General features: G+C 39.0%; 1 protein-coding gene across 2 annotated transcripts in view; it reads left to right on the top strand.

The window, feature by feature from the left end:
* Positions 1-351: 351 nt before the first annotated feature.
* Positions 352-16,329, top strand: part of LOC102236326 (schwannomin-interacting protein 1) — a 275,773-nt gene continuing 259,795 nt past the window's right edge. For both annotated transcript variants that reach the window (XM_023351089.1, XM_023351088.1), the window contains exons 1-5: positions 352-536; positions 780-867; positions 9,574-9,641; positions 9,915-9,983; positions 12,592-12,733. In XM_023351089.1, coding sequence (XP_023206857.1) covers positions 367-536; positions 780-867; positions 9,574-9,641; positions 9,915-9,983; positions 12,592-12,733 — 537 coding nt within the window. In that variant the 5' untranslated portion in view covers positions 352-366. The remainder of the gene's footprint in view (positions 537-779; positions 868-9,573; positions 9,642-9,914; positions 9,984-12,591; positions 12,734-16,329) is intronic.

Raw genomic sequence — 16,329 nt, 5'->3', positions numbered from 1 at the left:
TTTATGTTGTTTTATCATATAAATTCAGATTAATTAAATGCATCCACGTTTGTTGTAACCTGACAAAAAATGGAAAGTGCCATATGAATACTTTTACAAGTCACAGTTCTGTTTAAACCTTTGTGTAATTAATGTGTGTGTGAGAGAGGGCGAGGTTTAATTGCAGGTGTACGACTCTTCCTCACATCGTGATCTGCAACGTAAATAACGCCGTTTACGTGCTAAAAACTTGGATTTAAAGTACTTTTCTTTAAAATAGTCTTAGATTAGAATATAACGTAGTGACCATTTATTTTCCCCAAGAGACAGCATGCAGAATAATTAAGGCTGCGTTAAAAAAAAAAAAAAAAATTACAAAGTTAAGAGATGTCGTCAACACACGCGCTGGCAGCCCTGCGCACACGCTCCGCATCCGATTGGCTGCGAGAATCTTCCAAGTCTGGTCTCTCACCGGCTGCTCCCGACCCAAAGTGCTCACTTCATCTCTGTCTGACTGCGAGGGAACAGGTCGTCATGCTGAGGAGCGGCGCGAACAGGTCGGTGTCACGTCCAGCGTCTCCTCTGTAATTACACATCTGCTTTTAGGGCGACTGTTTCCCCCGTGTATGACGAGCTCCGCGCACAGGCTGCTTCGGTTCGCGCCGACAGAGAGAAAGAACCCCGTGTAACGTTGGGCACAGCTGGACACTGGAGCACGCGCTGCTCGTGTACAGAGAGCCCCGAGCCGGACGCGTTGATTGGAGAGTTTTAGTCTTTTAACTTGACTGATGTCCTTCCAGAAACATGCATCAAGGGGAGGAGGTGAGGCTGCGCAGCGGGAGTCTGGCTCGCGAGAGGAAGCACCTTGCCTTGTGCATCAATAACAAGGTAAGAGGGTCAGCGGCTTTAATTGTGTGTTAGTGCCGGATGGTTTGTTTGCCTTTACTTTTGGGTGAATGTTCTAAGTGGATGATGGCTAAATGATTTGTTTCTCTTTTTTTGGTGAGAGAACATTGCAGGGATGATGTAATTTACTCAGTAAGTTCATTCTAGCACTGATCAGCAGCAGACAGTTCGAAGGTAAGGCAGAGCTGTAATGAATAACAGAGGTTTTATACATTTAATCTGTTGGAATACATAGATATGTTAAAACTATTTATATATATATATATATATATATATATATATATATATATATCTTGTCAAATTCCATCTCAGTCCCCTTTTTTTTATTCCAGGACTGTGGCGTGTTTAGTTGTAACTATCTTCTTGCCAGCTCTCTCCCAGCCCCTAACCCTGATTAAAGAAAAGTATCACCAAGGCATGACACTAACACCGCCATGTTTCGTTTAAATTAACATGCAACTCATCATAGAAAACGTTTTACCATTTTGAATGAAAACTGAACTAGATTACATGGTCTAGTTCAATAACTTGGATCAAATCATAAATTGATCTTGAATCTGTCTGTATGATCAAATTGAGCTGACATCAATTTTTGTATAGAAATTTAGGCTTTTTTTTGTAAAATACCTTGAGTAATTTGGAGGTTTACAACTAAACTGAATTAAATTGAACTGAATTGACTTCTCAATGCTTTTGACATTGGGAAGATGTATTTAGTGTGATTCTTACTGTCAACTTTTTTACATTGATAGTTACCAATTTGTTTGGAGCAAACACATTTTAAACCTAGACTGCAATTTAAAATTGTAGGAAATAACACTTATGAAAATAAAAGGCTTGCTTTCTGCTTTCCTAATGACGTAGTTTTCTAATTCCTTGTTTCTGCCGATCAGGTCCGTGCATGTAGGTACGCTATTTTCTCCTCTGCCGTATGCAGTGTACAGAAGAGCATTTCCACCACCAGCTGGACTCTCTTTGGACTTTAAAGTCAACCCCAAATGCTCTATGTGGTGTCCATCCCAGTATCTCTCATTCTTGTCACAACTATTGACATTTTTCTGTCCCCCAATTGTGTGATCCCCATGTAGCTCTTTCCTTACCATACCATTGTCATATGGACCTTCAACTGAAGGGGGCTGAGGAATGGGCTGCTTTTACGACAGAACCAGACAAAATAGTGTACAGAACCGCACCTACCCATGTTGTACTGCTCAATGGAAAATTAGGGATAGAGCACTGGTTTCCTAACTTCTTCAGTAAAGCGTTATCTTTTTGTAAAATCAATTCCCATTTTGAGTAGGAATGAGTGTTTTTGCCACTTTATGACTTTCAAGTATGGAATAGGATAATGCCTTATTCCTTTTCATAAATATACTGTGCAACAGTAGGCTACTGTGCTTTAACTTTAATCTGTTTGAGTTGGGATACATAGAATTTTTTTATAGATCAACTTCACTTAAGGATTTCTATCATGAGAATAGCTGAAAAAGTGCTAATTTTCTAACTTATACCATACTTTGTGCCCTCATCTTCAGCAGAAACAGCTGAACTGCTCAGCTAGAATGAGTCCTCCCCATCTCATTGAGGAGTTCAAAGACTTCAGAAACTCAGACAGCTGATAGTTAAAGAGAGAACTCGCATGAATCATCTTTAATAGACATATCTGATTTTATTTTTTAATTTTTTGTCTCTCTTCCCCAAGTGTAGGTGTGGGACTTCACCTGGCATGTATTGAGCTTCTGAATATTTAATACCAGTGATGTAGCACTGCGCATTATCGGTGGCCGTGGACATTGAGCCTGTGAGGTCTGAAAGCTCTTCTCCATCAAAGCTTCCGACTTGCTCTGCAATATGTTGCAACGGCGGAACACTCCGTTGCACACGCAAAGCACAAAAGGCTCTCATTTTGTTCCACTGCTCCTCTAAACTTTGGGATATTTGAATCCAGATGTGATTAGATCCGTTCCAGTTATGGCAACTGATGGAGCCTCATCAGATCCACGTCAACCAGCAGAGAGAGAGAGAAAGCGACCAAGCAAGCAGGGTCTCGCTGAAACGCTAATCAGTAATCGGCAGGAGGAAATATGAATAAGAATACAAATGTGTGTTGTTGGTTAGGGAGGCAGCTCCGCTGACTGTGTTTGCATGAGTGATTCAGATTCACTGGCGAGGCGGGAACCCCCCTGAGAAACACATTAATCTATCCAGCTATTACCCCGTAATCAACAGGACAGCTGAATTTTACAGCCGTGCCGTGTTGTTAACCATTTTACCGAGAGCTTATTTAAACAGCTTGCCAAATCGGTCACATTTAATGGAGTACCGCATGAAATGTATACTTTAGCGTGCACGGTTCTTGTTTTAAAATAATTTAGGGACACAATCCTAAATTTCTGCAGAAACCGTTTTTTGTTGAATAAACTGCGTCTGCCAGCACAGGAGCAGGGATCCGGCGTCAATGGGTGTCACTCAGACGCAGTGTTGTGTATCATATGGAGGGGTTGTACATAGTGAGCGTGTGGTGCCAGGGATGGGTGTCATATTTCAGAAGTGCATCATTGTATCTCCCCCAGCGGGACGCTGCAGTGCTGAGTGCTGTTTGCGCCGGCTCACTCAAATGCTATGCGATTGAGTTGTAATAACCTGTGCAGGAACACGATGAACCTGCACAGTGACGGATACATGTCATTTTGGTACAGCGTGAACTTCAGATGTAGACTTACAGATATTATAGGTGTGTGTGCGTGCGTGCGTGTGTGTAGTGAGTGTGCAGACTCCTTCTGTGGTTCGATACCATAAAAAAGTGTCATTAAATTGCTCTATAAATCCACCAAATCATATGCAAAAACACAAGCTTGAATGCTCACACCTACATTCGCCAGGTCTATAGTGATTTCCATCTGCTCTATTTACGACTACAGCTGGAATGGTTTCAGTGTGTAAGCTTAGCCTTTGATCAGCTAAAGAAGATCTCTCACTATAATGGATGTTACGCACCTTTCTCTCAATATGTTAAAGGAATAGCTTTGATACTTTTTTTAAAGCTAGGTGCTTTGAAGTTGCTCTCAGTTATAGTTTCCTTACCTTTTACACAGGGTTCCTATGGAGAAAAATATATGAAACTGTATGAAACGTGATTTCTATGTTTTCTAGCTCTGTAAAAAAATACAATTAGATTATGAATAAATGCTTTTTTCTCCTCTGGAAACATATTTCCAGACTTTATTCACTGTTTATTAGGTAAAATGTTATGTCCTTTTGCCCTTGTTTCTTTTTTTTTTTTCTTGTGCTGTCCCTTTTCTATTTATCCTCTTGCCTTCTGCTCATCCTTCCTTATTCCTTCACGTTTTTCTTTCTTTGTTCAGTTATTCTTTCATTGTGTACTTCTTGTCTTCCTCTACTTCCTTCCCCTTTTCCAGCTTCTATCGTTTCTTCCTTCCTCAGTCTTTTGTCCCCTGCCTGTTTTTCTTTCTACATTCTTTCTGTCTTTACATCCTTTCCTTTCTACTTTCTGATTCCTTTTGTAATTTCATCTGTCCTTCTTCCCATGTCTGTTTTCCTATTCTTGCTTTTGTTCATTTTTCTCTTCCCTTCTTATGGCCTTCTTGTGTGTCTCTTTCCATCTCAAAAATCCCTTTTTTGTTGGCTTTATGTGTATGTAGCATTAACATTACTGAAATAACTTTAGTTTATTAGACTGTATTCCTCTAAAAAAAAAAAAAAAAGGTTTTTCACATGTACAGTTCAGACCAAAAGTTTGGACCAAAACCAAACTTTTGGTCTGTACTGTATGTACAGATGCTTTAATATAAAAGACAGAATTACATCTGCGTACATTTAGATGTAAAATCCAAAAGTTCAAAGAATCCGATTCAGCATGACATCCTCTATAAGGAATGAGAAACACAGAAATGATGTTGCTGTAGTCTTTGTTGTCTTTTGTGTGTGTGTGTGTTGGATCAATTTTTTCACCCTCTGCCTTTTCAGCCTGTCAAAAATCCACACACCTTCACATCTACCCAGAAATGTTCTCCTAATCTTTTCCACGATGCCTTTTCCTTAATGATTTGCTCTCCCACTCCTCTCAGAATAGCTTAGATTCTGTTTGTGATAAGCCTGAGGAAATTCATCCCTTCTTTTTCAAGCCATTAGCTAAACACAAAATTAATTGGCAATAAGTTTTGATAATAGATCAAGCCTCATACTCATTATCAGGAGGAATTATAAATCATTAGTGGTTCTCTGCTTATTAAATGTGGAGATTAGTGCACTGAAATCAGGAGGAGAATTTTAAAAATATGTCTTTAACCTGTGCTGCTTAGGAATATGTGATTCTTAAAGATACAGTACCTTGTATTGCTATGTGTACCCATTGGACTTTTTTTTTTTTACATTAGAACTACCAACTTAAATATATTTTTGATAATTTTACTGTGATAGCACAAAATAGCATGATTGTGAGGTGGAAGGAAAATTATAGTTTTCAGAAATTTTACAAATAAAATTCTGAAAAGTCCAACTTGCATTCAACCCCCTTTACTGCTACATCCCTAAGTAAAATTCATTGCACCCAATTTCTTTGAGAACTAATATTGAAAAGCGTTTATTATTTTCCTTCCACTTCACAATTATCCACACTAACACATATACTTCACATTTGTAAGGTTACAAAATCTGACAAACCAAAAGGGGATGATTGTTTTTGACAGACAAAATTAGCAATTTTTTATGTCTTTGTACAAATGTCCCTTTTTGCTTTTACTTATTTGTTGCTCCGTTGTGCCTGACTTTAAACCCATTTGGAAGTGCAGCAACACGAGTTTCATTTTATCATCTATCAATAACAAATCTATCATTGATACACTCTGTAGATTTGTGCCACTGAACCAGAATGTCCTTCTCCTTCTCCTCAGCCAAAAGGTTTATTTAAAAAGAAATGCGTGAACACACCAGTGTTTACTATATTGCCCTATAGCTATGCGGCACTTATGTAGTCAAATGAATGCATGAGTGAGACCTGCATCCCTCAACTGGTCCTTTTTGAGCTCAGGGACTTGAGGCAAAAGAGTAAATGTTGTCTCCATATTACTCCTTGCACACGATCCGCATGTAAATTGATTTCCGATGCAGTGAATAATGAGCATCTTCGCCAGAAGAGCCTTTCTTATTGGGTATTTCCTCAGGCCGATGGGGAAGTCAAGTTACAGCCGGTTGTCCGTTGCATGCTGCAATTAGATCCACTGAGGTCACTCAGAGACGTCTGTGTGCTCACATATTGATGTGACCTTACTCTTTTTTTTTTTTCTGCACTAACATCTGCACGTCTTTTTGTATGAGTGATTCAGATGTATATGTAAGTCGGCTTTACCACTGGCGGAGAATGAAATGGATATTGAGGATCTCCAACGCAGTCAGAGGAAGGTGTGTGTGTGTGGGTGTGTGTGTGTGTGTGTGTGTGTGTGTGTGTGTTCAGCCAAGTTTGCCATCGATCTCTGCGAGACATCTAGGACTGAGAAATTATTATTTTAATAACTCATCAATTAAACGGAAGCAAGCTTTCCTCTGCCTGTTTGCAGTTTTCCTTCCCTTCCTTCCTCTTTTCCTTCTGTCGTCCATTTTTCAGCAGCTTAATGCTAATTAATGTCTGCCTTCACCTCATCTTGCTGTGCCATCTCCTGACTGCCCTTATTATGGTTCCAAGCCCACAGAAGCGAGCAAACGGGCCATGCAAAGATTCATCTGCTCCCAGTGGAGAAGGGAATCCTATTGTAATTGTACAGATTTTTCACAATTTGTTGTTACTCTTCTTCTCCGCTAAAATGCATTTGGTGGAAGAACTATAAAATTCTGGAACAAATCTCAAGAGGCAGACTAGTAGAGACTAGCTTCATTCATATCAATCCTCTGGAATTTACTTTATAACCTTAGTAGATTATATTCATCTTCTACTTCCACTTACCTTAGTTTGAGTTCTGATGGTATTAGATCCAGGATGGAAACCCTCACTTGAAGTTAAATGCCTTGGATCCTTGTGGGTCTCCTCTCAATGGAATGTGCCCAGCAAAATCTCCGAAGAGAGTTGCCGAATAGACCTCATGATTAGATGCCTGAACCACCTCAGCCGACCCCTTCTGGTGCAGAGGAGCAGCTGCTGAACTCAGAACTGACTCTGCGTGATGGATCTACTCATCTTATTTTAAACATTGAGCCCAATCCTCCCACAGAGGTAACTCACCTGAGCCACTTGTGTCCTGGAATCGCATTCCTTTATTCATGAGTATTTCATGGCCATACATGAGAGTCGGAACACAGATAGAATGGTAAATCAAGAGCTTTGCTGTTTGGGTGGAATCTGTTCTTACCACGACAGAGCTGAGCAGCACCCATTTTCCTTTAGAGGAGTGAATGTGAAGACCCTGCAGAGAGAATTTGAAGATATAAAGCTTAATTGAGAATTTACCTTATTCAAACTCTAATTTTGTATGGATTATGCCTTTCATTTGGCTGAGAGAGCATATACAGCAAAGGCGTTAAACATGAAGATAAGCATATGAAGGTACAGGAAAGACTGACATTGTCTTACCAGCAGACTGCAATCCGTCTATCCATTTGTTGCTCCGTCATGCATCACTTGTAAAGACACTTGAGCAACACTGTAGGCGGAGATGGCTCCTCAACCCAGAGTAAGAAATCCAAGAACCACAGTGTCAGACAGGGGGAAGTTGAGTCTTTACTCAGTTACCTTCTCAAGAACATGCCAGATTCACATCACCAGCAATAAACAAAAATGAGACCCTGAGGTTCCCAAACCAGACACCCTTGTCTGGTTTGGGACTGCAGCATCATGAACAAGGGGCAGGCCTGGCTGACTTAAACCAGCAGCAGTAACACGCTTGATTTTATGCTTAAAATGTGGATGGTGCACTTGCTCAGAGTATACAAGAATCGTATACCCCATACTTCCACAGCATTCCTCATTAAATGCCTCAGGGAACATTGTTGTAGCCCTTCTCCAGATCCATAAAATACATGTGCAGAGGACAATCAAGCTCCCATGATCCCCTGATAGGTCGCCAATGTTAAAGTGCAATGCCCCAAAACTATATTATATCTAATCTAAAAATACGTAATTCACAAGTCCTCAATTTGTGCCCGGCATGTTTTAATACAGTGCAAAATATTTTATAAAGTAAAAATACGTTAAAAGGGAGTTCCATACAAATAAAAGCACCAGATGTGTTTACTCATCACATTTGTCTGTTTTATAACAAAGGTATTTCCTTGCTGTTTTTGTTACTGATCCTTTTTATTATCATTTGACGCATTACTCAACTTCCCACACCATCTGGATGCAGCCTTCAGTTGGTGCATCTCTACAATAGTTGATTTAAACTCTTCAAAGAAACCTTTATTGGCTTTCTGCCCATTTATATCAATAGGGAACCTCTACTTGCTTTAGCGAGCAGAAAAGCAACGGAACAGAAAAATGAATATGTTAGAGGCATGGTGTTTGGACAGAATGCATCACTACACAAAGGGGGAAAAAGTTTGAATGTATTTCGCCCCAGTGTTATGTACCAATGTTAAGTACCTAAAAAGCATATTTTATCTAGTCTGAGTTTTGCCAAGGCAAATGGTCAATTAGGGTCATGAAACATTAATAAGACTGTAAAAGTATATTTGTACTTAATGTAGAAACTTGTATGTAATCTTATGTGATAATGTCTCCACCTGGGTCTGTTGCCTAATTACATTCTTGAATTTTAAGCATGTTTAAACGAGGTATTCTATTGCAAATGTTGTGATTATGTCATTATGGGCTTGTTGGATAATTACTGTATCTTTACAAATATTCTTGCTCTACTATCCCCTGCTACAGCTAATAGCCCTGCATTTGTGTATGTAGACATACAGCAGTACAGAGAATCATTTGCATTCATCTAGTTTTGCTTGTTTATACACCTGATAATAGCAAGTATGCTCATTCACTTTTAGCAGTATATCTGTTTTCACCAATTCCTGCAGCTTATTAGCAGCAAACTGCTGCTAAGTGTTCTTCAGTGGTCTGTAACTTCATGCTTTTGTGACACTTAATACAAGGGTAATAAGTAAAACAGTTTACTGCACAGTGAGCTCATCTTTGGAAATAGCAGCTTACTGCTGCGGTAAGTGAGACTTATTCTGCTCTACCAAAGATCCGTGGCTTGAACAACAGATTGAGTTCCATGACAACAGCTGTTTTTCCATGCTGTTTTAAAGTAACTTGAACATTTTATCATGGGAAACTGTGAACTAAATATATTCTCTTAACCTTCATGTACATGGTCTTGGAAAAACTTTGGCACCCCTTAAACCTTTTACACATGTAGTCCCACTACAATGACAAACTTTAAATCATCAAACTCTGTCAAAAAGAGTCCAAAGAAGGAATAGCCCACATAGCTCCAGAGATATGTTTTGCCTAATCAAGGTAATTTCCTGAAGAACACAAGTGTTTCTATTCTTTTCAAATAGTAATCAATTTAAAACTTAAAAAAAGGTCATTTATGACAGTTCAGGTAAAGCAATGCCACACAGGAGCAGGTATACATACGTGAGCAACTTTGCATTCATGATGACTACATGTGAAATTACATGTCCATGCTTTGCTGCATCAATCTGAAAACTCTCTGTATTTTTACCGCACAGGAAGAAGTGAAGAGCTATCATCGCTGCTGCAGCCACAGTGGAGGGCCAGCACTTCAGAAGATTGAGAGGTAAGAGATTGAAGTGCCTCAATTTTTACCTCGGTTTTATGGAAACATTTAGTTCATGGAAAGAGGATGTCAGACTATTGAGCAAGCTCAGTTTTTACCAAACATCGCTTATATTTTGGCTCAACAGAATCGTTTTTCACACTAAAGAGCAAAGAAACCTCCACCAACTGAAGAAATATTTTTAAAAACCATGAGTTTGCCTCAAATAGATGAGTTTTAAACTGCATCTGCTGTGTTGATGGATTTGCCTTTGTGTCAATTTGAAACATGCAGAAGCGAGGAGGACAACAAAAGCTCATCTCACCGAGAGCAGCGACAGCACTTGGAGATAAAGGCCACTATGTGAGTATGACCTGCGACCTAAAATCAAAATTTCACACTCCCATCTCATAGCCACAGTACCTTTGGTCCCCGGAAGCGCTATGTATGGTTTTGCACCAGAGATCAATCTATGTGTGGCTTTAATGCAATTTTTGCAGTGATTAAGTTTTGGATTCTGGGGTCAGAGTGCAATATTGAGCATATGAACTCTTGTAGAGTCCGATCTAATGTGATTCTACCTAGACATGGGCAAATAGCTTTATAAGTGCAACAGTGCACACTCCTTTCAGGCTTTCACTTCCTCGAAAGTTTGAGTATGGAGAAGAAAAACCTTTCTCTGTGTAGAGGTATAAGAAAAGGCCATAGAAAGGTGAAACAAATTGAGGAAAAGATAAGTTTGGAGAAACTTTCAGAAAAAAAAACTGAAGAGTTGGAGAATGGAGGCAAAGAAAGGGCAAGAAGGGAGCAACAGTGTAGAAAATGGGGCTGGACGAAGACAGCTAGAGAAGTATTGGTTTTGGAGCGAAGAGTTATGGCTTTATTCAATTTGTTCTATTCGGTTCAGCTGTCTCTCTGCTCCACTGGAGGTGAAGGTGTTTCTCCATCAAGTAATTGATCCTGCGCTCCATCATGAACCTCAGTGTTAGGGAGTGAGGGGGGGGTTGCATGGATGAAAGAGACTCGAAAGTGATAGATGGAGCAAGTACGGTTTGTAAAGGTTGCGAACCGAGGCGTGACAGAAGTCAAGGAGAGAGGTCAAGGAAGTGTGTGAACCAGTGTCAACAAAAACATGAAATTGCAAAAATATAAAGAAAGAAAATAAAAACTGATGGGACGAGTTGGAAGGTAGATTTACATTAGTCATTTTCCATTTGAGAATGAATAAAAAAAATATTATTTACTTCAACATACGGTACAGACCAAAAGTTTGGACACACCTTTTAATTCAATGAGTTTCCTTTATTTTCATGACTATGGACATTGTAGATTCACACTGAAGGCATCAAAACTATGAATAACACATGTGGAAATATGCACTAAACAAAAAAGTGTAAAACAACTGAAAATACCCCTTATATTCTAGTTTCTTCAAAGTAGCAACATTTTGCTGTGATTACTGCTTTGCACACACTCTGCAATTTCTTGATGAGCTTCAAGAGGTCGTCACCTGAAATGGTTTTCACTTCATAGGTTTGTCCTGTCAGGTTAATAAGTGGGATTTCTTGCCTTATAAATAGTCATGAAAATAAAGAAAACCCATTGAATTAGAAGGTGTGTCCAAACTTTTGGTCTGTACTGTATGTCTAGTCTTGTTGTGTTTAATAATTATTTCACTCATCACTTTGTTCCTTGTGTTTTTCTCCTATGTCTACTTGTAGTTTACATGTTTCCTTTCACCCTCTTTATTTCTCCCCCACAGTTCCAGTTCATTCAGTTAATTTGACACACCCAGTAAATGTAATCTTGCTTTCATTCACTCATTGTTTGATTGTCCTGTTGCTCCCACTCCTGATCCATTTTTAGGATGTATTTCCTGTTTTTTGCTCCTTGTATTTCTAAGTTTTGTACTCTGCGTTTTAATGACATCTTCGCTCTCTTCAAGGTTTTATCTGCCTCCTGTCTGTGTTTGGGTCCACACGTCGCCACACACACACATTACAGAAGTTGCTGACTTTACACAAAATTACCATACTCAAGGGCGAACAATTAACAGTCTTGTTTGTGTTAACTATTTCTTAATTTGGATAGTATATTTTTCTGACTATATCACAAGACAGTTATTTTGTACATTATTATATTTACATTATGTTCTGCGAATTCATTTTTTATTTACCCTAAGATCATTCTGATGTATTTCCTCCTGATCAGTGTTGCACTTTTTAGACCTCATTTTGTGCTAAATTGTTAATTAGTTCTCTTCTTTTTGTTTTGTGTTCTTCTCCACCGTATTTCTGTTAGTGATAATTCTATGTAAAATTACATGAAGATATTCTAGAATGGCAAATTTTGAGCCAAAAACAATGTCGTCTTTGGGTTTGTAGTCATATTTTCTCCACTCATGTTTTTGTACAGGCTTGTATTAGCCTTCCCAGACGAGCTGATTGAATGGCTGGTAATTTACTTTGATCATTTGATTGCCCACAGGGCCATCTTAAAGTTTCACAAGCTATGCAAGTGTAGGCGGAATAAGAAAGTAGAAAGTAGAAAAAAAACATGAAATAGAAAAACTCCAGAGAATGTAAGTGCACAAGGGAAACACATGGAGGCAGTGTGATGGTTTTTGCTTAGCTTTCAATAGTGCCAGAATCCCATATGTTTACTTATGTAACAGCATACAAAAAAAACAATGTAATCTCAATGTATTCTCTTCCTATCACTTCACAATGCTCCATTTCTTTGTGCTGATCTATCATATAAAATCTGTAATATACACTTGAATGGGGGAAAAAATTGTTTGGAAATGTCATTAAAAAGCAGAAAAGGCCAGAGGCAATGAAGATTTATGCAAAGCGCTGCGTGCGTAGGCAGTGGTGTACCTAAAGAAAATGGTAAAACGGCAGTATAATTTTAGAATTCAGGTAACATTAATGATTAAGTCAAAATTAAAACCTTAATTGTGTTCTCTTAGAATCCAGCGGGCCTGGCGAGCCAGTATGTCCCGTAAGCTGAGCCCAGAGGTCCTAGACGAGAACCGCACCAGACATGGATGGGAAGAGACCAGGACCTCAGAGAAACTCCTCAACCCTGTGGTGACTTCAGATATTTTCCCGGTAAGACTGCGGAAATCAAACGGACCACCATATGGCGCGAGATGAAAGTCAGTCAGCAGTGAGAGGCGCAGGCATCTTATCCGCTGCGCCGTTTGAATTATCAAGCTCTCATCTGTTGTTTCTGTGGAGCATGAAAAAAAAAACCAACAAGCGGATGAGCATATGCATGAATAAAAAGACTAATAGGGAAGAGAGCAAACAGGAGGGAGCAGGGGAGGGGTGTTTTCCTCCACTGTCATTTGGTGGGGGGCCATAGGGCTCGCACTGGCTAAGGTGGATGGGAGGCCAGCTGGCACCGTGCCCGGATCCGTAATTAGCCGTTAATTAGGTGAATTTTCAAAGCTGGTTGATTGATTAATGAAGTGCCTCTGCCCTCTTTGTCCCCCGCCTCGCCCCTCCACCGGCACTTTGTAATCTTGAGGCAGTGTGTAGAATTAAAGAGTGCTCACAGGGCATGACAGCCAAACAAAAGCCAGAAAACAAAACAATGGTACAATCAGCAGATGGAGAGAGAGAGGTGGGAATGAGAAAATAACAAAGAAAGCTGAGGTGGAGAAGCGCAGGGAGAGATAAGAGGATAGATATGGATATGTGAAAAAGATTCCTTTAGATCACCTCAAGTTCTAAGTGACAAACTCAGACACACACACACACCCCTACACACGCCCACACACGCAGACATAAACTCTGCTGTGTTGCTTTTCCGATGTCTGTTGGCTCTCACAGTGTAGTAATCACACCGAGACGCAGGAGCTGCCTGTGCACACCAGCCCACGCTCTTTGCAAAGACTTAGCACAGAAAAATATGATGTCATGTCTCTGTGCTCAGCAGCTGTGGCAGCTTTGTGTGGGTTAGATTTTATTTTATTTTTTTACCCACTCCTTTTTTCTCTGTTGGTGAGATGATGTCCTGATGCGACCTGGTATGAAAATGTTGAAAATGAATATATCTATGAAAATGTTGTCCTGTCAAGTTATTGCGCAGTTTTGGATGTAGTTGGGAGGGATTTTGGCTCATTATATGCTTTCTTCAACTCAAATGTTGAAAGAATGTTCCATTAATAACATCAGTTAACTTCATGCTACTTTAAGGAGATGTTTTTACTCACTCACTACTTGCTTGAAACTAAATATGCAAATGCAAATATAAAAGTTTTCATCTTGTAATTACCCATTTTTTACTCTTCATTTTAGTTTTATTGCAAATGGGACTGAAAAAGTTAATTGACTTGGGCGAACACATTCATTGAACGTTGCTAAATAAAGTGAGTGTTTTTCGAACAGTGACCGATATACCATTCTTGTTTTTGGAAATACACAAAAAATGTTGCCCAAAAAACCAGAAAATAATCGATCCAAAAAACTGTGTCAATCGGCTTCAATCAGCTAAAATATTGAGACACTTCTGATGTTTTGGATCAATGGCTAAATAATCAGTTTTCTACAAAAGTAAGACTTTGGTGTATGTTTTGTTAAAAAATTTATTTAGTGTATTGTTAAACGGAGAAAAATAAAATAAAATAGTTTTTTAAGTAATTAGTAAAACAAATCTTCAAACTTTGTGGCCTGTGAGTAACCAATTTGACTAGGCAAATGGTTTGGTCACCATTTTTGCACATTAAAAGAATTAATCACAGATTGGCTTAAAATTGTATACTAATAGACTAATTATTTTTTAATGACTGTGTGCTTGTAAAGTAAATTCTAATTTCTGTTTACAAAAATTCTGATTTATTCCTTTAAGATTTTTTTTTCACAGACTTTATTACATAAAACCGTGTTCAGGGGTAAAAGGTACTTCACCCAAACTGAAATATAAAAAGTGCAAGGGAGGCACTTTAAAGCTTAAGTGCTCAGGATAACATACAAAATATGTCTTAAAAGCAAAGACCACATAAAGCAATCAAAATAAGAAAATCACAGTTTTCCAATTACAACCATAATGTTGTTACTATGAGCAACATTTCAAAATATTTTCAAAAGCCAAAGCCTAGCCGAACAAAGGCAACTCTTGTATTTGGTCCTTCCATTTACTGTAGTTGCTTTTGTTGAATTGTGTACATTTTATCCTTATGAGTCAAAATTCATTTTATTTAGGAGCTTTTTATCAGCAATCGCATCATTACTTGGCATTGCTGATACTGTTTTGTTGGCATCAGTAAAAGTCCACAGTGTTTGAGAGATGATGGGTTAATTCTGATTATGGACATGGCACTTTGTTTTCCTCATTACTCTTCTTGCATTTCCTCTTTTTATGTGATTACTCACAGTAATTGCAGAAAGTGCTAGAGTTGTGTTTTTTTGTGTGTGTGAAGTTTGACTCGATTATAATAATTACAAGCAGGAAAAAAAACAACATACAAAAGCCTGCTTACTGTAACTCTGTCTTATTCTTTGGATGCTTGTAAGTTTTAGTTGAAATCCACTGAGGTTATTTTTCGTCATTCAAGCCACCTTTCACTCAGAAAGGGGCAAATGTCCGGTCTTCCTTCCAACACCTTTACCCTTCCTACTCCATTGCATCACTCCTTTTGCCTATATTTTCTTCTCTCCCTTTCTCTGTCTATCACACTCTAATCCCTCTGTCTTTCTCACTTCGTCTGTCCTCATTCACGCTGTATCCCTCTCTGCTGTGGCAGTTTGGGCTCTGAAGGACAGACATTAATCAGTGTAAGGCCAGGGTGCCACATTATATCTTTCTGAGTGTTGGTGCTCATGTGGGTTTGAAGGACCTTGCCGCTGCCCTGTAGCGGAGCGGGGAAGGTTCAAACATACTTTATACATATTTTATGGAACTCCAATATTGAACACACTCACACACACACGCCTACACGCCTACGCTCGGAGAAGATACCGCAGCACACATCCTTCATCTTCCATTGGAAAACATTCTTTGATTTACACTCAGGAATTCAACTGTTTGCATCAGTGTCAGGCTGACATTGCAGCTGCATGTATGGAAATGACGATCTGCTGTAAAACTAGACCCAAATGTAATATTTATGCACTAAGGGCCTCGACTCTTCATGTCCTACTCTGGCCATGCCTGGGTTGTTGACAGTAAATCAATGGTTTTGACTGTTGCAACAATCCTGCTGGTTTATGTTGGCAGGCCTCTGGCAGGCGCCGTATTGGCAAATTTGTTTTGTTGATGCAAAACAGTGAAAGGAGGAAATAATTTGACAATCAATTATTCTTTTAACTGGTAAAATGAATTGAATAACATTCAGAAATACTTAAATATTTATTTATATTTACATTCTGACATGATTTAATAAAATGACCAATCAATCTTGACACCAATCCATAACACGGCCCATACTTTCATTAAAACTCACAGGGTATTTTTCAAGGATAGGGCTGCATTATGTTATGATTCATAACCTGGTGCTTTCTGAATTCTACAACGCATAGGGCAGTTTTCTGAATAACCAGCCTGTTGTATAAAATTTTCTTTCTGCTTATTTGTCCGTACTGTTTTAGGTCATGCTGATCACTTCCATTATTCATTTCAGGTTAACTTCCCTTGTATTCATTCAGTACTTGCCACTTTCCCAGAACATATAGGTTGTTTTGTGAAAGTTTCGGTTTACTTT

Source organism: Xiphophorus maculatus, chromosome 18 (genome assembly GCF_002775205.1).
Source record: "Xiphophorus maculatus strain JP 163 A chromosome 18, X_maculatus-5.0-male, whole genome shotgun sequence".
Taxonomy (NCBI): domain Eukaryota; kingdom Metazoa; phylum Chordata; class Actinopteri; order Cyprinodontiformes; family Poeciliidae; genus Xiphophorus; species Xiphophorus maculatus.
Note: the sequence above shows the minus strand (reverse complement) of the source record. Positions and strands in the feature narration are given on the sequence as shown.